General features: G+C 36.0%; 1 protein-coding gene across 6 annotated transcripts in view; it reads right to left on the minus strand.

Annotated features, from left to right (window-relative positions):
• The window catches only part of pacsin3 (protein kinase C and casein kinase substrate in neurons 3), a 44,903-nt gene that overhangs the window by 15,416 nt on the left and 3,790 nt on the right, over nucleotides 1-25,697 (minus strand). For 3 of the 6 annotated variants that reach the window (XM_051115023.1, XM_051115018.1, XM_051115020.1), the window contains 6 exons: nucleotides 21,831-21,896; nucleotides 8,381-8,481; nucleotides 7,424-7,580; nucleotides 4,544-4,779; nucleotides 2,464-2,619; nucleotides 1,621-1,796 (listed from right to left, as the gene is read on the minus strand). In XM_051115023.1, the coding sequence (XP_050970980.1) occupies nucleotides 1,621-1,796; nucleotides 2,464-2,619; nucleotides 4,544-4,779; nucleotides 7,424-7,580; nucleotides 8,381-8,434 (779 nt within the window). In that variant the 5' untranslated portion in view covers nucleotides 8,435-8,481; nucleotides 21,831-21,896. Of the gene's footprint in view, nucleotides 1-1,620; nucleotides 1,797-2,463; nucleotides 2,620-4,543; nucleotides 4,780-7,423; nucleotides 7,581-8,380; nucleotides 8,482-8,738; nucleotides 8,882-17,435; nucleotides 17,596-21,830; nucleotides 21,897-25,697 lie in introns of those variants that run through there. The other 3 variants (XM_051115022.1, XM_051115021.1, XM_051115019.1) reach the window with 3 other exon arrangements.

Raw genomic sequence — 25,697 nt, forward strand, 5'->3', positions numbered from 1 at the left:
CAGTAAGATATGATCCTAGTTTTCTCAAATGAAACGGTAAAGTTCACATGAATGACTCACAGCAAGATTAAGTTTATGTGTTCATGTCGTCATATAGTGAGACGCAGAGGCTAAAAAATCACCGCGAGCGTCACGCGTGTTATAGTATTTAAGTAGTAAATAAAATTCATATGTATACCATTTAAACATACAGAGGCAAATGTAACATGCAGGATTCATATTTAAACTGTCTTTTTGAGTATCAATATTCACACACTAGTGCATATAATCCAAATTAAGTGACAGACCAACTTTTGATTTATTAATCCAAAAATCGACGAATTCCGTGGCATTCCGTGCTACAGAATAAATTCCCTTTTTATGAACGGACTCGCAATCCCGTCCATGTTTTTACAGAGGAGATATTATAGACACACGTTCATGTAGAGTCAGACATGACATGCCATCATGTAAATAAGAAAAATACCATAAGGTTATTTAGTTTGTTTAATAGAAGATTATAGACCTGTATAGACCTGTTCTATATGAAAGATAACCTTAATTTACTTCTGTTGTAATCTGGCGCTATATTGAAAATAAAAGGAACTTGACCTTCAAGGGGGGCAGGGGTTGCCCCCCTAATATAATGGTAGGGTAAACACTGGTAATATGCTAAAACCACCCACTACAGTAACCTGTTGACAAGGGAAAAAAAATCTAGTTTTAGTTTCATAACCACTGCTACCAGAACAAAAGAGCCAGGAACATTAAGTACCATGGAAATCCAAAGAATGAGGGAGGGATATAGTAAACACAAAGATTCCTGTACATGAAGTTAAACTATATATGATTACCACACAGCTCAGCACCAGCCCTGTAATTACACCTCAACAAAAGCAAACAACTGCAGAGGCAGGTTTAAAGGGTGTTGTTTTTGTTGCTATTCTGAACATGTATCTCCACGCTGCTTAAGCGAACACCGAAACACAAAACGAAAGGAGGTATATGTTCACTGATTAAAAAACAAATGGATACATGAAGTTACCCTAGCTTTCAGCTCTTTTGAAACGACCCTGGTTAATAGTCAACGACATGCTCAGAATTCCTCATTATGTAAACATAATGATAGCAGAGAGCCTGGAAAAACAAATAAGCACTTATTAATGGTTAACAATTCTTCATTTATTTCAGTTTTTAGCTATGGGACATAAATGATCAGAAATCATTTCAAGGATACTGAAATGGCTGATTTAAAATCAGGATTTGACATTGAGTAAAGTTTGAGACAGAGCTTCCCTTTTCTTTCATTCATTTTTATTGAACAACTCACAACTGTGTCGAAATTTGTCCCTGTCAATCTCTCATTGGCTCAGTTTCAAACTTTAGCGAACCACCCAACTAGACAGCATTTGTAGATAGCACCAAGGCTGCTCAAAACAATCGGAAGCCAAATTCTGCTGCCCTCTGAAATACCAAAATCTTCATTTTATCCATAAGATGGATTTTACTGGCTTCTACTCTAAATGTGTGTATGTGATTTGTTGCCGACATGGATAAATCAAATATTTTTGATTAGGATGCTGTTCTAGAAGACATGCGTCTATGTAGAGAGTGAAGCAGTGGCATTGCAGAGAGACTAACCCATCATTGCTGGAGAGATCCATGTGCTGGTGTATGTCCTGCAGCACTTCTTTAAAAAAGCACAGCCTCTTCTTTTCTGCCTCCTGTGTGATTTCAAACACTTGCTCCATGTCTTCCATGTAACGCGGGTTACAGCGGTTCAGCTCATCCAAGGCTCTCTCATAACGCTCCTTAGCCTGAGGGAAAAGGTCCAAACACAAGCACCAGTTCATGGGACAGAGTCATGGGACATAGTTTACAAGGTCATTTCCAAAGATCATAACTTCCTGTTCAGAATACTCAGAATACATCCAGTGGACCAGTGCATATTCACAATGTTTGGATTGAGAGTTGTTGAATCTTAAAGAGCAAGCTGTACCACTTTCTTCATTTATGAGTCACTTTGGATCAAAGCATGTGCTGAACAAAATGCAAATGTACTAATATGAATTTCATGACTGTCTATAAATTATAGAAAAATGAAAGCAAAAACCTTTTAAATATATACAACTGGGTGATGTTTCTCTTTACACCTTTGAGAAGACAAAAACTGCAGGACTATATTTTTGTGAATGAAACTACACATTCAACATTATTCACACCCATAATTTTGCATTGTCACAACAGGTCCGAAGGTATCATCACAGAGGCCTTACTAATGGCATAAGCAAAAAAAAAAAACAAGCCTCGTCTTGTCTAAGTTCATGGAAATTCATTTCAGTCCCCACCCATCTATTTCCACCTAGAACTGTAGGCAAGCTAATATAGTAATTGCCAACATAATGATAAGATTTAAAAACTAAAATTACTATAATCCTTCATTAAACTGAAAAGCTATTGTGTCCATGCTTTTTCTCATGCTACCTTCTCTGCCTCTTGAGTACACTTCTCCAGGCGGTCTGTGAACTTGCGGACCTCATCTTGGGATTTGGTGGGGTCAGCCTTGGCATGAGTTTCACGGGTCAATGCAGTGCGCTCTTCTTTCCGGGCTTGGTGATAACTTTTTTTGGTAGACTCCACCTACCACAGAGAAGATATTTACACAGCCATACTATTTACTCATTACTAAATACACTGTTAGAACAAATACACACATTGGTCTCCTTAAACACCCTTTTAAAGGAATAGCTCACCTAAAAATAAGATTCTGCCATCATTTATTATTCAATGTTACTCCAAACCAGTATGGTGGTCAAGCTATTTTACTAAGCTATCTGGTTTTAGAAGGCTAGGAATATAATATACAAATCATATGGGCCAGCTAAATTATGTTTTTGGTCACTGGTCATTTTGGTCAGCTTGACAACCACTGGTCACTGATCACCATCTACTAGTTGTATGGAAAAATGCAGATTTCTGACATTTGTCAGCAAATTTATATTGTATAAAAAACAATTGTCATTATGATTATTTGATAACATCAAATAATTTTGGTTGAGCTGCTCAATAAAAAAAAAAAAAAAAAAAAAAAAAAAAAAAAAAACTAAATAAATAAATAAATAAATAAATAAATAGAAACAAATGAAACCAAAGCACAAATGCACAAAACACACTCACAAAAACAAACAAAACAAAACAAAAAACAATTGTTTTCTTCAGCCATCGTTTAACGGATTAGTTCACTTCCAGAATAAAAATTTACTGATAATTTGTAAGATGTTCATGTCTTTCTTTCTTCAGGTGAAAAGAAATTAAGGTTTTGGAGGAAAAGATTCTAGGATTTTTCTCCATATAGTGGACTTCAATGGTGCCCAGTGGCTTGAAGGTCCAAATTGCAAATATAGCAAAATTATCATATATATATATATATATATATATATATATATATATATATATATAGGGGTTGGACAATGAAACTGAAACACTGGCCAATATAGTGTTGGAGGTTTCATGGATATGTTTGCACAGCCTGGTGGCCTATCTTCACTGATTGCACACTGCACCAGTAAGAGCAGAGAGTGAAGGTTGACTATGTGCACCCAATGGATCAAACATTGTACCCTGAAAGTAGTGCCTTGTATCAGGATGATAATGCACCAATACACACAACAAGGCTGGTGACAGAGTGGTTTGATGAACATGAAAGTGAAGATGAACATCTCCCATGGCCTGCACAGTCACCAGATCTGAATATTATTGAGGGATGTTTTGGAAGAGCGAGTTAGGAAAAGTTTTCCTACGCCAGCATCACGTAGTGACCTGGCCACTTTTTTTTTTTTTTGCAAGAGGAGAATAGCTTAAAATCCTTCTGGCTACTGTGCAGGACTTATATTTGTCATTCCCAGGATGAAATGTTGCTGCATTGGGCACAAAAAGGCTCAACAACGTACTAATTGTTTTTAAAAAAACAGGTGTTTCAGTTTTATTGTCCAACCCCTGTATATGTATATATGTATATATATATATATATATATATATATATATATATATATATATATATATATATATATATATATATATATATATATACACAAAAATATATATAAAGTATGTATACTTCTAACCACAAATGCTTGTGTTGCATTAACTTCAAAATTGTCCGACATCATTGTTTTTACCTTTTAAATTAGGGCATTTGACTTTCTTTGCACTTTCACTTTGTAAACGTAGGGATGGTACGTAGGGTTGCTGCCTATGTCACACGTGTGGTAAAAACTTGTGGTAAAAAAAGTATTGAAATTTGAACTTTTTTTAGAAAATGGCAGATCGTTTAGCTAGATAAGACCCTTATCTGGAATCATGTAGAGACTTTTGAAGTCGCACTAAAAATGCAATTTGGACCTTCAACCCACTGGGCACCACTGAAGTCCACTATTTGGGGAAAAATCCTAGAATGTTTACCTCAAAAATTAAATTATCAAGAATTTTTTATTCTGGTGGTGAACTAATATAATGGATGAAATCCTTTCTAATGGCTTTGTACTCTGCACAGAAGATGACTTACATCCTTCAGTTTTCGGACCCAGGGTTTCTGAGCCTTGCGGAAGCCTTCGTCGGCATCTTTGGTCTCCCTGAACCCACCAATCATTTGCTTGTGGAAGGCGTCCTTCTGCCAGTTTCTAATCTTTTCGCTGTCCTCAACAACCAGTTTCTCTTTTAGCTCCATGTGGATCTCACTCAGTCTGTCTGCCGCATTCATGAAAGCATGCCAGGCCTTTTCCATAGTCCCATACTGTGGGCCTGCAGGACAGAAATCAGAATTTAGCTTCATCTGTCAGCTCATAACACTAAACATTTGCTTAAAAGCCCTAGTCAAAAATAAATAAATAAAAATAAATATAAAAAAAAGTCTGCCCCATCTATACTAACTGTAGGTCAGCGTGTCTGGCCCTTTAAGGTCACATAGTCTGGTTAGTGAATATGTGGCTGGCCTGAGGCTCTCTTTGGGAGGTAACCCATTCATATCCTTGACTTTTCTTAAAGGGGACATATCATGACAATCTGACTTTTTCCATGTTTCAGTGCTCTAAACAGGTCCCCAGTGCATCTACCAACCCAGAAAACGTGAAAAAGGACAAAACTTTGTTTTGGTAAGTCTTTCTCTGCAAGCATGTGAAAAAATGAGCCGCTCCCCCTGTGGCGTAGGAAGGGGATCTTCTTATAATATTACCACCCCTTAATCTGCACGTTTCCACCCACGGCACGGCTATTCTGTTTCCGCAATCAGTGGACAGCAGTCTACCAGTTCTAACGGCATGGCAAAAGTTCCAGCAAAGCATGCTAAAGGTTCTGTCATTTGCTGCACAGACAAGCACAGAACAATATTTAGAGTCCTAGCCTCAGAGGAGACAATTGATTTATTGATTTACTGTGGAGCTGCCCTCTAATACTCAACTAACCATTAGAAAAATGTGTGCTAACCTAGAAAAATGTGTGCTAACCTAGAAAAATGTGTGCTATTCAAGTGTCTGTGCAGAGCGTGGATGCTGAATAGTAGCGCGCTCACTGCATGACAGGTGGAGGCACCAGAGCGGTTACTTGCTCTTAAAATACTCTGTTATTTTTGGTCATTCAGATAAGAGTAACGCATCTTTCGAATCTGTAAAGACTCTACATTTATTTGTGTATATTTGCAAAAACAAAACATTGCGCTTTTGTGAAATAATGAAAGCAAACAGGATGCGCTTTCTGCTATCTCAGTATCTGAACTTAGGCATGTCAAAAAAAAAAAAAAAAAAAAAAAAAAAAAATTACTGAAACTGTGTATACTTGCCTTACAGACATGAAAAATATATCTATAGGTTGAAATGCCAACTTACAAATGAACCAATTCAAATGGGAAACAAATATTCTCAGATTATGTAATTATTATGTAATAAACATGTGATTAGTCGACTAATCCCTTAAAATGAACAACTACTTGTTGATCAAAAATCTTTAGTCGAGGACAGCCCTAATTTACTGTACATTATGCTGCCATCATACAGAATATATACATGTAATTTCTTTCCCAGCTGTTTACCTTCACAGACATAACTGACTGTTTTTGTAACTCATATGTTTTTGACATACACTTGTGTGTATTTTACACTTTAAGCACAAGAAGACATGAAAGAGAACTTAGTTTAGTACTCGCACGCCATGAGACAGCCGCTTTCTGTGTGTTAAGGGTGCTTTTAATTGAAGTCAGAGTTCGATTAGTGTGGATGATGTGAATGCTGTCTTCCAAACTCGAGTGTGCACCCACGAAGGGGTGGTCCGGGGTACGGTTCAAGTGAACTCCAGTACGGTTCGCTGCTGATGTGAACGCAATGATACCGCAAAAGTGAACCGCTATTAACGACGCATTATTTGATAAAAATGTGTGTTTGTGTGTTTCACTCACTTTCCTTTCTATAGTGAGCTATATCTCATTTTCATTGTTCACCTTTAGCATTCTTTAGAGCATTTGCAGTATATTTGTAAGACAGACGTAGGTGCCAACAACAAACAAAACCTTTGGTTCAAAAACAACGATAAACAAAAGTGAAGAGAGCAATGCTATGCATTTTGCTGCCTTTCTTGCACTATCGTTACTAAGCAATGGGGTAAACAGCTGCTGGCTTGATGACACAAACAAACCGCAGTTTGGACCCAAATAAAATAATATGCGCACAGTCCAGCAGAGGCAGAGGGAGGGGGGAGCTATCAAAACTTGGGTTCGGAGCAAGTGTAAAGCACCCTTAGAAAACCCTATATCAGAATGTGGCTTTAAAATGTATGACTTTAGCATGATAGACATGATAATCAAAACCAAATAGATGTCTTTTGGCAGAATATCTGAAGTACGAACTGTAAAGGCACAGCCCTAGCATTTTCAAAATGATATAATAATTTATCTGTGGGGTATTTTAAGCTTAAACTTCAGACACATTTTGGGGACACCTGAGGCTTATGTTACATATTATAAAAAAAAGGGGCATAATAGGTCACCTTTAAGGTCAATACAAGATGCTGTGGCTTTGTTTACACTCTGTACATTTACAGTTTATTTTTCTAATCTAATTTTTAAGATTTACTGTTCTTGCTGTTATTTTTGCAAGTGCTCAAAACATATCCATGCATGCAGGTGGTTTAGTCAAAATCCAGTACGCCCAACATAAACTGGTTGCTAAAGGAATTATGCACAATATAAAGTGATAGATCACTGACAAGCCACAATACAAGTGACAGAGGCGGCTTTACTCCATATCACACTTTTATACCTTCTTTTCCCCAAACTACTGTGCAGCTATTAAGGGTTTGACAGAAGCACTTGTCAACTCATCAGAACAGAATGTGTTGATGTAACTGTAGATGGACACGTCTACTTTAGAAAGATGAACTGTCTCAAAGTCACACTCACCTTTCTCCACAACACCCCTCCATCTCCTGGCCCAGTCACTCAGCTGCTGGGAATAGCCCTTCTCAATCTTGGCACGCTCCTGGAAGCAGCTGACCAGCTCATTGCATAGTTTGTAGCCATCGTCAATGCGCTTAACCGTCCTCTTGTAGTTCCCAGGCTGAACAGCAAAAGTCACGTTAGAGAGTCATACTAAAATGTTGCACAAAGAGTTGGGAATATTTTATTTATGAATCTGACTGATCCGGTTCTCTTTAACTCAATGACTCAGTGATCTTATCATTTGAAGGCAAAGCTCACAATTAGTTGAGCCACTGACACAGCTTACCCTGAAGTATTTGGCAAACTTTACCTTAGCTACCATTTAAAAATATATAAATAAAAAATTTGTCATGGCTAATCTTTGTAATTTCTATACAATGTCAAGTGACTATTACATTTGATACAGCTTTTTACACCTGGTTGTGACATAAAATTATATTATATTATATCATAAACTTATAACAAACTTTATGTGTATCTTTCAATTGCAGGCAGGTGTATATGAAGGACCCTTACTAAACACATGATAATGCAAGAAAATAAGCAGTTTGTTAGATTAAGGGAGAAGCACATTTTGCATAGTGACACAAACTCCCCCATTCTGCCACAAATTACCTTCTGTACTACACTGACAATAAAACTGACGGAAAAATAAACGTTTCACTTTACTATCTAAATGCACTTCATAACTGTCTTCTCCAAGGCAAGTACGGACCTGACCAAGTATGCTTGACGAAACAGTGGAGAAGGGGTAGTACTACTATAAATCTCGCAAAGGGTGGAAATCTCATGAAAAAGTCGGATCTGCAGGGATCCGCTCCTGTAGTCTCTAACTCCCTGGCTGGACGCCACAGTACACAGCCAACTCTGCCAAGAAGATCTTTGTGCATGTGTGCATTTGCGGTCGAGGATGCTCACCTCCCAGAAGCTGTCCCAGGTCCCAACGTCTTGCAGATCGCCGTTGGAAGACATTTTGGGGTCACCCTTGCAGCACGGAATGATGGCGGCTGTCTGTCAAACTGTGAAGAACAAGGCATGAAATAAATCAAAAGAAAGAAAGGTATCATATAGAGCAAACAATTGTGGTTAGTAATAGCCAAAGTCTGATGTAACAAAATAAGACAACCAAATACAGCAGTCTTGCCAGGAAAGAAACTAGTTCATCCAGTCTCTACTCTACATGGCACAGGCCCTCAAGTACAATTCAAATAACTAAGCACAGGCAAAAAATTAAAAATATATTCCATAGACATTTCACTACGGTGTTGCCAGCAACCTGTTGTGAGCCGATGCTCCTTGGCCTCTACAGTTAAGACATCTGCCCAGGCACAGTAATCCTGTATTCCAATTCAGAAAGCAAGCCAGCGTAGGCCAGTCTCACTTCTGAGCAGCTTTGTGTTTGCCTAAGGCAACCTAGGTGAGGCAGAAGCTTCTTTGCACCAATCTGGGTGGAGTCACCAAAAAAAAAAAAAAAAAAAAAAAAAAAAAAATAGAAAAAAAAAGATGATGCCACCGTCACCCGGGTCCTCCCACTAATTTGCTTCTGGTTAAAATGTTGAGTGTTCTACTAAAAACAAATGTTCTCTAACTGGCACTGATAATTCTATAAAGAACCTTTAATGGAACTTTTCCATCACACAAAATCATTAGATCATTAAAATGTTCTACACTAAGACACTAAGAACAAAAATGGTACTTTTAAGAACTGTTTACTGAAAGGTTTTCTGGAGAACCCAAAATGGTTCTTCTATGGCACTGTTGCACACTCTTATAAAAAAAGGTTCCAAAAATGGGTATGAGTATGTGAAAAAGTAAACAATCTACAACTGCTCTGAGAGTCACTTCATGAGCATTTTACCATTTCTTTTGAGAAAAAAAACTATTGTCATATCATATACAAACAGAAACTTTTCAAAGCAACCAGTTCATACAAAAGTTTGGCTTAACCTGAAGAAACTGTGACAGAAATATATTCCTTATTGTAATTATAGTACTCCTACTAATAATAAAAATATATTATTATTAGATTATATTATAAGGAATATTTACTAGAAATATTTATCTGAATTTATTTACAAAAAAAAAAAAATCCATGCAGTATTTCTGAAAGGAAAAGAAATAAATAAAATAATACATGAATTCTTTATAAAATCAATTACTTAGACACACTTTTGATTATTGCAATTTAATGAATCCATTAAAATGGAATCTAGAAAATTTATGGAACACGCATAACTTGGTTAAAAAAAAAACAAAAAAAAAAAAAACAACAACAACAACAACAACAACTGAATTTTAGGGGAAAAAAAAACGTATTTCATAGGGCCTTAAAAAAGCAGTTTTAGTTAAACTTTTAATAAACTGCTGTTAAACTGTGTTTCTGTGTTTAAGCCAGTTTCATGGTTTTGACTAATTAGACATGCGGTTTAATTTTTAATTTTTTCACTTTAACCATTAAAACAGAGTCTTGCTGCATTTGCACTGCCAGTAGGAACCCAGAAGTGACATAAGCTGGCTGACAGTGACATTATTTAAGCGTGACATTCAACAATGTCAATAACTGGATAATGGAGGACCGAGAAGTGCCTGGACTTTGCTGTCGGTCCATCTATTGCTGTTTTCCATGTTCATGGTTAAAGTTAGTTCTGTGTTAAAAATGGTGGGTGCTATTGCTTTGTATTGCATGCATTGTACAGTTGCATCACTGGGAGATTCTATTGTGCAGAGTTAGACCCTACTCTGAAATAGGAGCTAATTTAGTTATTGTAGGTGTAATTTAGTAAAAGGTGTTCTTATAAATGAAATCATTACCAGTTCCTGGGTTGCAAACACACCAAAAATTGGGTATTTTCACCATTAGTTTCAGGAACTATGAAAACATCCTACTGGTGCAAAAGCCTCTAAATAAAGGATTGGTTCACTCCAGAATTTAAATTTCCAGTTAATTTACTCACCCCTATATCATCCAGGTAAAAATGTATATACTTTTTAACAACAAATGCTTGTCTTGACTTGCCTTGAAGCTACACTAAATCTGCAGTTTGGACCTTCAACCCATCGGCCACCACTGAAGTCCACTATATGTAGAAAAATCCTGGAAAGTTTTCCTCAAAAACCTTAATTTCTTTTCGACTGAAGAAACAAAGAACATCTTGGATGAGTAAATTATCAGGAAATTTGAATTCTGGAGCTAACTAATCCTTTAATGCCATAGAAGAATCATTTTGGGTTCCCCAAAGAACCATTCATTTAACAGTTCTTAAAAGAACTATTTTTTCTTAGTGTGAAGAATATCTGAAACTTTTTCTACCATATAGAATCTTCTGTGCAATGGAAAGGTTCCATGGATTTCACAGGTTATTCATGAAACCATAAATGCCAATAAAGAACCTTTTTTTAAATTGTGGAAAATCCCCTTACATGGAACCTTTATTTTTAAAAGTACAGCAAGATGGTAATGATGATAAAAATATGTCCAATGTCATGGAAGTGTCCATTCGCCATTGCTCACAGGGACACTATGCCTCTCAGGCGCTTAATCATCACCTAAAAATAACCTGTTTATTAACACACAAACTGCTTTGGCTATTACATAAACTATGTTTAGCCTAAACAGAACGAGTTGGTGTACACCTAATGAACCTTGTACATGCTCTTCCCGTGCTTGTATACATTTAGCATCGCGTCTGGCCTTGGGTTCTCTTCGTATTGTCTTAGCCAAGGTTTTATAGCTTCCTCAAACAGACACAACAAGCGGGAGGAAAGAGTGGGATCGGCCTCACAGAAGCATCTGCTTTCAATTCAGGCCAAAATGGCTATGCTAATGGAAAATTAGCATCCTCAAGGGGGATTTGGGAACTAACAGAGTGTTAAAGAGCATTTGGTGTGAATGTACTAGTTTCACAATTTATTGAATGGTTAAATCCTGGTTTCCAAAATCTTTTTAAATTTGACACAAAGGTGGGGCTGGACAGTATATAAACTATACAGCAAGTTATATTTATACATTTTCAAAAACAACATGGTACAAGACAGTCTTAGTCAAATTTCACAGAATTTACTAAAGACAATTTACTTGTCAAACAGATGGAGTGCCAATAAGTAAGAACATCATAATCATTCAATAATTACTGTTACAAGACATGATTTTTGGTCCTTATTGCATTAGCGTTAGCATTTTAGAAACACAACCACTTTTAGCATGCTAAGAGTCCAGCAGTTACTGTTAGCATGCTAAAAAACGGTTGCCTTTCTACAATTAGCCACTTTTAAAGCAAAAAATTAATAAATTGCTCAAGCTCATTTCAGCCGGGGCAGCCGTGGCCTATTGGCTAGAGAGTTGAGCTTGTAACCGAAAGGTTGCGGGTTCAAGTCCCAGGTCCATACTTGGCCACACGTCACGTCCTTTCCTTTCCCTTTCCTTAACACAGCTATTTGTTGCAGTTCAACACAAATCATCTACATCTGACATCACTTCCTTGAAGATCAGTAGGGCAAATAAGGAGAAGTCTTTGTTTTTTCCAGCAAATAAAGAGAGCTTGGATTACTTCCCCTGAACTTCCTCCCAGTGAGGTGAAGGCAGGGGCGGGAGTGGAAAGTCAGCTCCTTATGATGGTATTTCCCACAAACATGCCAGGAGGAGCACTGATATGAAAGCTTCACTTGAACCCCAGTTACTAATTTAAAATCCAAGTCTGGAATACACGCATTAGTACAGAATACTAGCATATCGTTGTTTATGGTGTAGCATGCACTGAATACTGTCTACTATTATAAAAAAAAAAAAAAAAATGCAACATTATGTAACTATAAACATTTGAAATATTGTGAAGTGACACACGAGGTAATACACTGCATGTGTGTATTTTAGATTCAGATATTACCACACATCCCTAGATCCCAGCAATCAGTACATTAAGACAGTTGTTTTGTATTACTAGTTTTTTAAAATGTCATCTTTAAAAATGTAAACAGTGCATTATCAATTGACCCTTCGCAAAAAGCTTGACTGACAGGTGATCTGACCAATCATAACACCGAATCCATAATTTTGCCCAACAAAAAAAGACAGGAGAGTTGAAATTCAAGAGTTGAGATTTTGGATCTCTTATTTTTATTAATAAATCATAAAATACTGTCAGGGATAGAACATTGCATAAATCAGGTGAGTGGTATATGAACCCCTCTCTAAAAACCTACAGTAACTTTCAAACTGATGGGAATTCTCAGGGCCCTCTAGGCCCTCAGAAAGGGCCTAACCTATCCTAAGAACAGTATTTACAATTTTTAAATAAATGTTTTAAAATGACAAACTTTTAAATGTTTTTTTTTTTTTTTTTAAAGTAACTAATTACAAATATATTTTTTTAACAATGCAATTTCAGTGAATGGGCTAATGAACGATGCCCACTCTTCCCATATTTGAATGCTTCTGCCTAGCGTTTGCAGATCTGTGATTGGTGGTCCAGCTACGAAATTACAGCGAGCCAAGCAATAGTAAATCAATGGGAGAGTGATTTCAAATTACAGAAAAATTGACCAATCTTATCTTCCCTCTAAATGGGGCTCAATAGGCATCATGGTTGTCAGGTTTTCAAACAAAACCTGTTTAATTGCTACTCAAACTAACTCAAAAGTAGCCCAACCATGTTTTGAGGCGGATCCCAGATAAAAATTGCGTTCTGGGGGCTAAATATCACATCACATCAGGCCTCATTTATGAAACAAACGTACGACAGAAAACAATGTTTGTATTCTGTATTCATTAGCCTAATTTGTGTTTTACTTTATAGTTTAATATAAAATTTTAAAGCTACTCATTTTTAATTCTTGTTTAGTTTAGAGATTTAGAGATTAGTTCGCGCTGCACTATTAGTTCGGCTGCGCTAGCAAACACTTTCCCCCTGCGCTGTGGAGTCGGTCGCGTGGCTCAACGACAAGTCAGGTTTCGTCCCACTTTCAATGTGTTTGGCCTCCCATATGTACAGCTGAACACAGGTTCTCTCATTCATATCATGTCTCTCAGTAATGTTGCTTCTACCTGTTTATTGCTGTAGGCATGCAAAGCAGAGATTTATACACCCTCTTCTGAAGACAGGGTGGGAATATGCAGCTCATCTGCATTTGATACACACCAAAACAGCATTTTTTTTTTTAAAAGATATTCCAGATGTTATAATAAATGATCTGTGTGGTACTTCAAGCTGAAATTTCACAGACAGTCTGAGGGCACCCAAGACCAATATTAAATCTTGTAAAAAGGGGCATAATAGATGCCCTTTAAAACATTAAAGCATTTAATCAAGCTCCGAAAACAGCTTGTTTTTGATGGGAGCTCTGAGAAGGAGGGGGAGATTACATTTCAAATTTGGACTGCAGTACCCATTTCATCTGCTAGCCTTCATTATTACATACTGCACCTTTAAAGGAGTCACCTCTTTAAAAATGGTTCATTTAGACAGAGGGTCAGAATTAGAGTTGAATAATCCATTTTTCTGCATAAAAAAAAATTAATTAATTAATTAATTAAAAAACAACAACTGGCCAGTTATACCAAAAACATACTGAACCATGACTTCAAATCCAAGGTGCATACCAAACCGTGATTTTGTGTACTATTAAACAAAACAAAACAAAAAGTATTTAGTCTATATATCACTCTGTACCACATATTAGGAAAGGAAGGTGTTGCTATTTCTGAATATAAAAGAAACTATGTGAAAACTACAAGGAAATGCAAGAGAGAAAAAAAGCACAAAGCATTCCCAATAATACAGTCTGCGCACAAGGCATTGAAGAAGCCAGACACACCCATTCCCATGGAGCATGTCACACTGCAAGTACAGCAGCAAGCAGCTGTGTCATGTTGAACTCCAGAAATAATCAAAGCCCTAGAGATCATGCTGAGCTGGAGCAAGAACACAGCAGATCCTAATAACCATCTTCCATTAGCAAGCAACAATTTCAAACAGCTGAGAGCAGATGGAAGAGAGGACCTTTAGGCACAGACTCGACGTGTCAAATACCCACTGTCAGAGTCATGCCCCGAAAAGCCTAGCAACAGGTAAATCAACACAATGGACATGTTCAGAGATCCTAGAGCTGTAAAACTGAAATACAAGCAGGGAGGAGTGCGGCCCCCTTTTCCATTGTGCAGGGCTCTATTGTGTCATACAGCAGTGCTTCTGGTTTGGTCCATCACGTCGAGGTAAAAGAGCTCAGCACTCCCACGGAGATCCGAGCTAAAAACGAGCATGTCTGGGGAGAGGCGTGACCACGACGGCTGTAATTACACGGCTGTGTCAGTAAAACGCTGGGGGAAGAGCAGCCGGCTCTCAGATCTACTGTGCAAAAGATGTGTAGGACAGCCTGGATGACAAACAGCAAACTACAGTGCATGTCGACAGCAAAATTCAACAGCACCATTTAGATTACATCATCCAGGGTAATAAATGTGCTGTTTACCCTTGCAAAACCTCGATCTAAGATGTTGCTAAATGATTGTTAAGCATTTTTAAAGTGTTCTATCCACTATGATGCTAGGCTGTTACAATACAGTTGCTGGTTGTTAGTATGTTGCTATGATTATTCACAATGATACCGACAAATAACCTTAGTTAACCTTAGGTATTATGACTTGTATGGCTTAAATGTAACATTAATGATGTGTTTTGCTAAAAATGTAATAGAAAGCCCATAAAAGATTTACGTATTTTACCCATGTTGTGGTAAAAATAGCCACAGGTAATGCCAGTAGTTCACAGAGTGCAGCCATTTCACGTCATCAAAAATAATGGCACCCCCATAGTCCAAAATATGATACAATGTAGATTTTTTTTAAATAATGTCACTGGTTAATGCTAGAGGTTAAAATTAACTACCAAACTATTATATCCAATGCGATTTATTTTCAAACATAATAATCACTCTCAAAAATGTTTGTATACTCAATTGCACATTAGGTAGTTTGCATAAAACTTGTCTTCTGTCTAGTATTTTTTACAGCTTACCAACTGTGAACACTGGATAACTTTCCTAAGGTAAATGCAATGTTAAGTGATATTGTTTATAAGCCGTTTTATTTGACCGCTTTCTTTCACTTGAAACGCTGACTGAGTGATTACATGAAACGAGACATGACATTTTGGTAAGTTGTACTGTTTTTTTAAAACATACCTTCTGATGTTCATGCATGTTTATTTTGTGCTGTAACTTGTAATAAAGTGAAGGAGACTCAAACTCACGCTTGAACTGAGGTGCTACAGTGACACCGGTGATTGGTCACATCACATAAGGCATTTATGGCATTTATGATTTTTCGTATAATGGCATTTATGATTTTAATTCTGCAACAAAATGGACATTATTTAAGAGATAAGACCTTATTTCTTATCAGCAGTAACACAGCTCTTTGCGACCATTGCACTGGAGACACATTACAAATAATGTTTGTGAAGAGAAAAGCATAAACCTGGCAACTCTGGCTTAAACTACAAATAATTTAATACAGTTAAACTGAAGCGGTGTTAACTGTGCTGTGTGAATGCATTATCGGTTTGTGCTGCAGGCACATCACCATTTCAGGTGTGCATTATTTTCTAATAATTCAACAGCCTGTTGTCAACCACTCCTTACTTAAAAGAGAAGTTAAGAAGTTAAAATTTACAGAATTTACTCACCCTCTTGTCATCCAAGATGTTCATGTCTTTCTTTCTTCAATCAATGAGAAATTATGTTTTTGGAGGAAAACATTTCAGGATTTCTCTCCATATAGTGGACTTCTATGGTGCCCGTGAGTTTAAACATCCAAAATGCAGTTTAAATGCAGCTTCAAAGGGCTCTAAACAATCCAATCGAAGAAGGAGGGTCTAATCTAGTGAAACAATCGGACAATTTTTATACTTTTTAATCTCAAATGCTGGTCTTGTCTAGCTCTGTGTATTCCAGTTCAAGACAGTTAGGGTAGGTTGAACAAACTCCCATCTTATTTTCTCCACCAACTTTAAAATCATCCTACATCACTGCAGAAGTACCGATCCAGTGTGAACATGCAAAGATCAAACACCCCTTTACAAAAAAGGTAAAACAGCGATGTAGGGCGATTTTGAAGTTAGAGAAGAAAATGACATGGGAGTTTTTCAACCTACCCTAACTGTCTTGAACCGGAATACAAAGAGTTTACGCAAAGAAATTGAATTGTAATTTTTTTTAGAAAATGACAGATCATTACACTAGATGAGACTCTGGGATAGTTTAGAGCCCTCTGAAGCTGCACTGAAACTGCATTTTGGAAGTTCAAACTCACAGGAACCATTGAAGTCCACTATATGGAAATTCCTGAAATGTTTTCCTCATAAAACTTAATTTCTTTATGACTGACGAAAGAAAGACATGAACATCTTGGATGACAAGGGGCTGAGTAAATTATCTGTAAATTTTTGTTCTGGAAGCGAACTTCTGCTTTAAATCATATATGTGATATATACACTGAATAATATTTCATAAAAGCATAAATGTAATGTATTTGCTTAAAGTTCCCAGTCAAAGTATTCTCAAATTTATTACATACGGTTTAGATTCCTACTTCATTGTTAATCTGTTAGATTTTTTTTTTTTTTCACCTGGTTTAATGACCCACACCATTTAAGTCTTTCAAGTTCATAAGTGGTGCACAATGAGTTATGTAGAAAAGTTTAATATTTAAAGTTAGGGATTTGAACGTTCTTTCATACCCAAGTATGAGCAAAATTAATAGCGATGCTTGCCTGCTGACCTTTGAAACACTGTACAGAACAACGTGGCACAAATGTATTAACAGATTCCTGCTGTTGACAAAGAAACCTTGAGAACTAGGATACCAAACCAGCTTTTGGAGCGCAAAAGGACAAAAACTTTCTGAAATTCAAAACCTGATTAAATTAACATTACCCATGACTAACCACATGAAAATCTTCCTAGTGTTGCTTGGACTTACTTAATTTCCTTGTCCTAGAACATGTCCACATCCTTAAAGAGGCTTTGGTTTAAAAGGCACAATCCAATGCATGTCCACAACAATTTAAATTCTTACAGTATAGAAAACTGTACCAATCAGCCCATATGAAAACTAGAAAGCAGCAGATGGGCGATCATGCATGGTACTTGTAATCTAGTGTTCCGCTTAAACTGGGCAACCCCCTTCCCCAAGAGGAGACAGATGTGCTGAACTCCCATTTGTATAAACGCCTTTCACAATTTGTTGCCCAAGTTGCTCAGAGACTAACAGGGTGTCAGGGGCCCTGCTTTTGGGGAAGTTTACATTTCATAGGTCATTGACACTGTTTAGCTGTTTTCGCTAGATAGGTGCTAAGGTCTGTTAGGTTAGATGACTACAAAACAGACCATTTTCTTAGACAAACAACTAAGAACCAAAATTTAATAGGCAAAAAGACAGGACTATAAGATGACAGAAATAATGCTGTTGGTTGTAAAGAAGAAAAAAAATTGTGAGTTTTAACGTTCAATAATTTAAAATTTAATTTAACTTAATAGTTAAAATGTTTGGAACAGCATGAGCGTGAGTAAATGATGACAAAATTTTCATTTCAGGGTGGAGTAACTCATTTAACCAAAAAAAAAAAAAAAAAAAAAAAAAAAAAAAAAAAAAGTTTAATGAGAATTCTCATACTGTTCCAAACCCATGACATTTACTTTTATGGAACACAAATATAGACACGTTAAAAATGTTCATGCTGCTCTTTTCCATTTAACACAAGCACCACAAAGGCTGATAAGCTATTAAAAAAGACAAAAAAAGCACCATAAAAGTAACATAATAGTAGTTAATATGATTTGGCATTTAAGGAGAAGTCCACTTCCAGAACAACATGGGGTAAAAAGCGCCCCTGCTGTTGGGGCTAAAAGGCACAATAATTAATATGATAACTAATAGAAGGCTGACTCTTTCATTCGTTGACATGACATTGTTAGATTCAGATGGTAAATATCATATATTGTGTTGGGTGTCCATCTTAATCACCACGATTAATTATGCTAATCACCATGTCTAAAATGAAACCAATTATATTTAAAACATGCTACTAATCATATTGTATAATAATAGTAAAAAAAAAAAAAAAAAAGTTATACTGTAAATCCATATTAAATTATGGGATCTTCTTCAATGCGTTCAGAATCTTTACATTTTAAAATGATTTTTTTTCTGTATTTTAAAATAAACGTTGTATATTAACAGTTTAATGACAGTATATTTATTGAACAAAAAATAATTATTTTATTTATCAAAATAAGCAGAAAAATAGTACAAACTTTGCTAAAGCGATTGTTTTGAACAAGTATTAACATTATTATTAACATTCTTAACAGCATTATACATTTAAAAAAACTAAACAAAAAAATAAAATAAAATAAAACACACACATTATTTTAGCTAAAACATTTGTATCAATACTGTGTGGCTTTTACCCCATGCTGGTGAGCCTTTTACCCTACACACCCCCTGCCACCTCATACATTTATGAGATTTTTAATTAAAATAAATGACTTATATGATTTATTTTCACACAAAATCTGTTGCTCCATAAATGTTCAAGACAAACGCATGTATTTTTCTGCAACCATACACTTTGGGCACAGTGAAAAGCACATTTTTTTAGGGGGTGCCTTTAGCCTGATTTATGGCTGGTTGACCAGTGCAACTCTAGCCAGGTCACACACTGCGCTCATCAAATCAATTACAGGATGCAGCACAAATACACACAAAAAATGTTAACCCTGAGTTTCAGGAATGTACAGTGCGAAACATCAGCGGATGAATATCCAGGATTAATTGTTAACCCAGTGTAAATTATGAACAATGTGAAACGTGAAACAAGTAACTCAGGATTCCATTTATCTGGGGTTTAAAATTTGTTAATAGGGGTGCTCTGATTTTTAAGGCCGATCAGCGATTGCCGATCACAGGAAGCAATATCTACCAATCCGATCACCGATACCGATGTTTTTAAAGCCTTCTTTTTATCATGTATAGTTATTTATAGTGATACTCCAATCAGCATTTTTAAACACTTATTCCTGATCCTTTTTTTTTTTGTTTTGTTTTTTTTGTTTTTTTAAATGGAGGAATTCGCCTCTTAGTTGGTTCTTGTTAGAGGGGAGCATTTTTTAGACATTTTTCAAAAATATATATTTATCTCTAAATGTTTGATCATGCAGTGAATTTTGTTTTTATAATTGTGCAATTATTACACTATAGCTTACACACAGCACAAGCCTGATTTCCACAAACACATTTATCCATTTTGATTTCAAATCCAAACATTGTTATTGAAAATGCTTTTACAGCATTGTGATTCTTTTTTTTTTTTTTTTTTACAGTACATACAGTACAAAAATCTTTCATAGATGTGTTTAAACGCAATAAATACAAGCAACACATTATTTAACGCTTTTTATTTTTGCATTTACTTCTAGATTTATATATTAAGTTGCTCAAGCAAGTGGCAAAACATTTAAACTACCTTTCTAACATTATCATGAACGCTCTAAATGAAAAACTTTCCACTGACAGAAACAGTCAGTTCTACTGCCTTTTCTTTTGCATTTAAATCTTTATTACAAGCAGTCTTGCCGTTAATAAAGAAACTTTGTTTTCCTTCCTGCCATCTATTATTGCCTTGTTTATCTAAAAGTGCTTTTTTTTCTTTAAACATAGCCAAAAACCCATATGTGTTGACTGTGAAACACGGTACACTTATGCATTTATGGTGTAATTATGACATTTTCGTTCATATTTGCGCGGTCACTTTAATTCTGCGCATGAGGCACAGACTCCGTGCGGAAACGTTCTCTGCACTGCTGCAGATGCACCGCTCCTGGAACGCACTACTAGACGGCAACTCTGTGCAGCTTGAACGCTTTAATCCGTTAACTTAAGCGCAGAAAAAATACGCACTGCAAACGGAGTTATGTAAATGTGACGTTATGTGTGTACACTTCGAGTGTGCATGAGCGCCCAGTCTCCAGGAGAGTGCGCAAGTGCTGAATGGTTAAACAGTGGAAAGAATTTAAAAGAAATGCAATTTATAAACTTGAGCGATGATGCGACACTGATTCTATTGTGCAAGTAACACTTCATGTGTCAACTGTGCAGCTCGCTTATAGTCAGACACGATGTGGTGATTGGAAGCCATTTGCGCACTTTTGTGCAAGAAAAAGAGAGAGTGTGCAATCATTTACTTGTGCTGTTTGGGGTTTTTATGCTTGACAGTATCCTTCTCTATTCACTTTCATTGTGTGGGAAAAGAGCAACATGTACATTCTGCACAACATCTCTGTTTTACATACATTAAAAAAAAAAAAAAAAAAAAAAAAAAAAAAAAACACAACAAACAGATATGAAATACAATCACGCCAAGTAAAAATGTTAATTTGGGGGTAAACTACACCTACGAGGTGACAGTGGAAATAAATCCAACCATGCCAACATCAAAAGTCGGTTAGTGCATGGCAGCACATTTGGAACCAATTAGATGGGCATTTACTCTAGTTGTTAGATGTTAAAAACACAACTTGCAGCATGTGGTATTTGTTTGTATGACTCTCACACACAGATCTGAAACACACCTTTGCAAACAACATAAACGCATGAGAGCCTCAGTGGTACACAAGAAGAAAACCTTTGACTTGTGGTCCCAATCAGCAAATAAATGAAAAATAGTGGATAACCTGCTACCACAGACCCATGAAAACAAAGGCTTCTGTCTGAGCAGAATGAGGCCATAGGAAGGAGGGGTTGAAGCTCTCATAAGCCTTGCTGGAAACTCGCAGTCATTAATCTGATTAATGTATACAGAGCGTCCACAATATTTCAACTTCAAAAATGCCCATTAATCCAAGCATACTTTTTCCCTCAAGGGCATTCTTTTCAATACGATCTGACTCCTTTGCAACCGGCAAACAACATGCTTAGGGGAAACTAAACTCCACATAAACAATACAAACAGCAAGAACAGATTATTCTCATGAGGGAAATCATGCAATCCAAATGATCTCAAATTGTAAACAGATTAGTGACCTATATATTGCCGCAACGATTAATCAGACAATATTTAGCCATTCCGAGATTACAGTAACACTGCCCACTCTGGTCAATAAAGTGAGATTTCACTTTATATATGCTTTCAGTAATTTTTCCTTCTTTGGCACTGTATTATTCAGGCATCTAGACAAAAACATTAGCTATTTAAAACCCCATACAGCTCTACCACTAAAAGAGATGCACAGTAATTCACACATGGCATAGATATATGGAAATGCAGAGTAACATTTGCAAACCGAGAGAAAAACAAGCTTAAAATGAGGAACTTACCACAAGCAAAGAAGAATGTTAGAAATTAGTGGTGCTTTGCCCAAGAAAACGGCCTCTTCGGTGGCCCTGTGAGAGGAAGAAGATGTTAGGCTTTTGTTCAGGTTTTAGTAAGCCAGAGAAGATGTAAGAAGCAGAAAGAGTCTCCTGGTTCACTTTAGGTGGCAGTACGGTAAAGACAGCAGCAGGTTAATATAAACCCAGGCACTCAAAGGTGGCACATTCTGAGATGAAGAGTGAAATGCCACACATAGTAGACCTGAAGAGGCAATCATGAGGACACTGGAAAACACCTCGGCTATGCGCTACTGGCCTCAAACCTGACCTAGCCTTAAACCAACACCTTACTCAAGGAATGTCCTGGGTTCATTATGAGTTAAGCTCTATGGGCCGCATCTATGGCATGATTACAACAGAAAATATTTCATCTCGTCCCTCAACAAAAAAAAAAAAAAAGTAGAATAAACAAGTTGAACAATACGTCATTACCTATAAGACACTGTTTATAGAGAAAAATCCACACACATATAACCAGATGATTATACATCTAGAAGTTCAATCCCACCACTTCAGAGATCAATTTTCACAACTTTATAGCTTAAAATAACATTTTTATACTGAAAGATTAATGGAAGTGCTTTACCAATAATACTGAAGGATAAGTAAATACTACATGTACACACTGCCATTCAAAAGTTTGGGATCAGTAAGATTTTTTTTTATTATTTTCTGCTCATCAAGGCTGTGTTTATTAAAAACACAGAAAAAAAGTAATACTGTGAAACATTACTGCAACTCAAAATAGTGGTTTTCTGTTTAAATATATTTTAAAATATAATTTATTTCTGTGATGCAAAGCTGATTTTTCAGCATCACTGCTCCAGACTTCAGTGCCACATGATCCTTCAGAAATCATTTTATGCATAATACGCTTGATTTATTATCAATGTTGGAAACAGTTATGCTGCTTAATATTTTTTTGAAACCTGAGATACTTTTTTCAGGATGAATAAAACATAAAAAAAAAACAACATTTATTTTAAAATAGAAATCTTCTGACACAACATACACTACCATTCAAAGGTCAGTTCATTTTTTTCATTTTTTGTTTCTTTAAGAAGAAAGTTATGCTTTTATTCAGCAAGGGTGTGTTAAATTGATAAAAAGTGATTTTCTTATCAAATAAATGGTACTTTTAACATAAGAGACTTATTTAAAAAACACAAAAAAAAAATCTTACTGATCCCAAACTTTTGAATAACAGTGCAGATAAACAAAAAAACAAACAAACAAAAACACACACACACACATACACATTTAGAAACATTGACAATGTGCAATTATTTTGAAATAGTACCACATGTTGCAGTTTTTGAAAACAATTATATTATTGATATATTTATTTGATGAATTTGATGAATGCAAAGATGGTATACTATCTATCAAAGGTTCAGAATAATTAAGATTTCTTTCAAGTTTATGCAAGAATTCTCTCGTAAAAATAAGTCTTTTGTATTTAAGTAATATTGTAAAACACTATTACAATTTCAAAGAACCATCTTTTAATTTTAAAATAATTTAAAATGTAATTTATTCATGTGATTAATTTTTACTTTAGTCTTCAGTGTCATACAATCCTTCAGAAAACATTTTAATATGCTGGTACTCTATTAATAATAGGTGTTATAAAACAAGTTTTTGGTGCTTAATATTTTGTGCAATTTTTTTAGGATTCTCTAATGAAGAAGATATTAAAAAACTGCATTTATTTGATTTATTTTAGAACATTTCAAAATGTCTTAACTCTCACTTTTGATCAATTTTATGCATCCTTGTCAAATAGAACTTTTTTGGCTTCTATGTCAATTTTTATTATTATTATTGTTATTGTTATTATCATCATCATCATCATCATCATCATCATATCCCAAACTTTTGAATGGTAGTGTATCACGTAATGTGTATTAAGCAGCAGTTTGCTAAAAATTAAGGAACACATTTACATATTTAACTACAATGCACAACGTGCTGAAAATATCACACTTCTACTAATTATGACTGTGAACATCTGTAGATTTCACGTGCCCTTTCCAAAAAGAAGTCCACTATGGAATGTGACATCACCTATGACATATAGCACATTCCTTCTGTCAGGTTCAGGCATGCTGCTCTAATTAGACATGGAGCACACAAGTGTTCACATCATCAGGCCCTCCCATGCTAAACACTCCTACACAACTAAACAAGGCTCCACTCGCCAAGACACTTTGTTTAGTTCTAGTATATTCCAGAGCAGCAGGACTGAACTGACAGCAGCAGCGGATTATTTTACTGGGAACCATGACCTAATTTCATAAATGGATGACTGACAATAGCAGACTGGCGGAAGTCAATGTTGTGCCTTAATCTCACTTCAGAAAGTATGTGAGAAGACTTACTGCTTATGACAAAGATCAACAGATGTAAGGGGAAAAAAGTGGCTAATACGGATGGCAATGTCTCAACAGCAGAGGAGCTGATCGGCCATATAGTATCCATATATACAATATTTGGCACAATTAGGGATGTAACGGTATGATTTTCGGACTTTCCTATCACGATTATAGTGACCAAAATTATGACCAGTATTTTATCTGCGCATAAATCTAGATAACTTATCTGAATCGTTCAAATGTGTTAAATCCACTTAAGCTTGTTTTTCATCAACTGGTCAAAATTTATGGTACAGTAGCCCAAGGCATGCAAATTCGGTCTGTTTATTGGCCAGACAAAAACTGCACACAAGCTGAATGTAAATGTAAGTTTCTGTAAATCCACTGTATGACACTAGATGGTGCTTATGGAAAAGCTGAATTACAGCTGTTTCTGTGAACTCTGTGGATAAAGCAGTATTGCGATCAAGAACACTACTTTAGATATTACATGGAGTGAAGATGAAAAAACGCCATTGAATCTTTTCTGAAGACAGTAAGAACCTTCAGATGTACATTCATATGGTTAATTCATTTTTATATTTTCAATTTTAATTTGTATAATTCCTGATTTATGTTTCTGCCGGTGAGTGCCCAACCCCCAATTGCGAAGTGAAACGCACGGACTGCAAATACATTAGTTACCAAACATTCTTTCTATGAGGGTTGCACTTCACTAAATAACATGATTTAATAAATACCTGTATATAATAAGCACTTCTTCGCGTGTACACAGGACAAAGTTTGGGGGCGCATACGTAATTTCTGAGGGAGGGCAGAGCCATGATCGCTATATATTTGGGAGAGCAAACCCACAATTTGAGAGACTCATGCTGGCACCCTCTCATACTATAATGACTTTTGACATTTACCATTAAAATAATGCCAAAAACGGCTTCAAATGTAGCATGCAAATGAGAATTAAGTCATAAAAGCTGCAATCCATTTCTTATTGGTTAAAATGAACAGAGACTATCTCGTGTTTTTCTGTGGGAACTCAATCATTTCCGTGAGGATTGGAGCCTTTGCCATTAACACCCTTTTAAAACATCCCAGCTTTTCCGCCGTCTTTCCACACAAAACGAAACTACTGCGCGTGCTGTGTGCAAATGAGACTGTTACTTAAAACTGTGCTTTATGCTGTACAGTATTTATTTATCATCAGTTGTTCAAATCGCGGTAATCGAATACGGTTATAATAACAATTCAAATACGAAACGGTAATACTTACCGTGGGGAAATTTAGTGATTTATCGTCAAACCGTTAATCGTTACATCCCTAGGCACAATACACTAACAGTTAAAATTTTTTTGAACATTCAGATTTTTAATGTTTTTTTAAAGAATTCTCTTCTGCGCACCAAGCCTGTTTTTTATTTGATCCAAAGTACAGCAAAAG

The sequence above is a fragment of the Labeo rohita genome, chromosome 7 (genome assembly GCF_022985175.1).
Source record: "Labeo rohita strain BAU-BD-2019 chromosome 7, IGBB_LRoh.1.0, whole genome shotgun sequence".
Classification (NCBI taxonomy): Eukaryota; Metazoa; Chordata; class Actinopteri; order Cypriniformes; family Cyprinidae; genus Labeo; species Labeo rohita.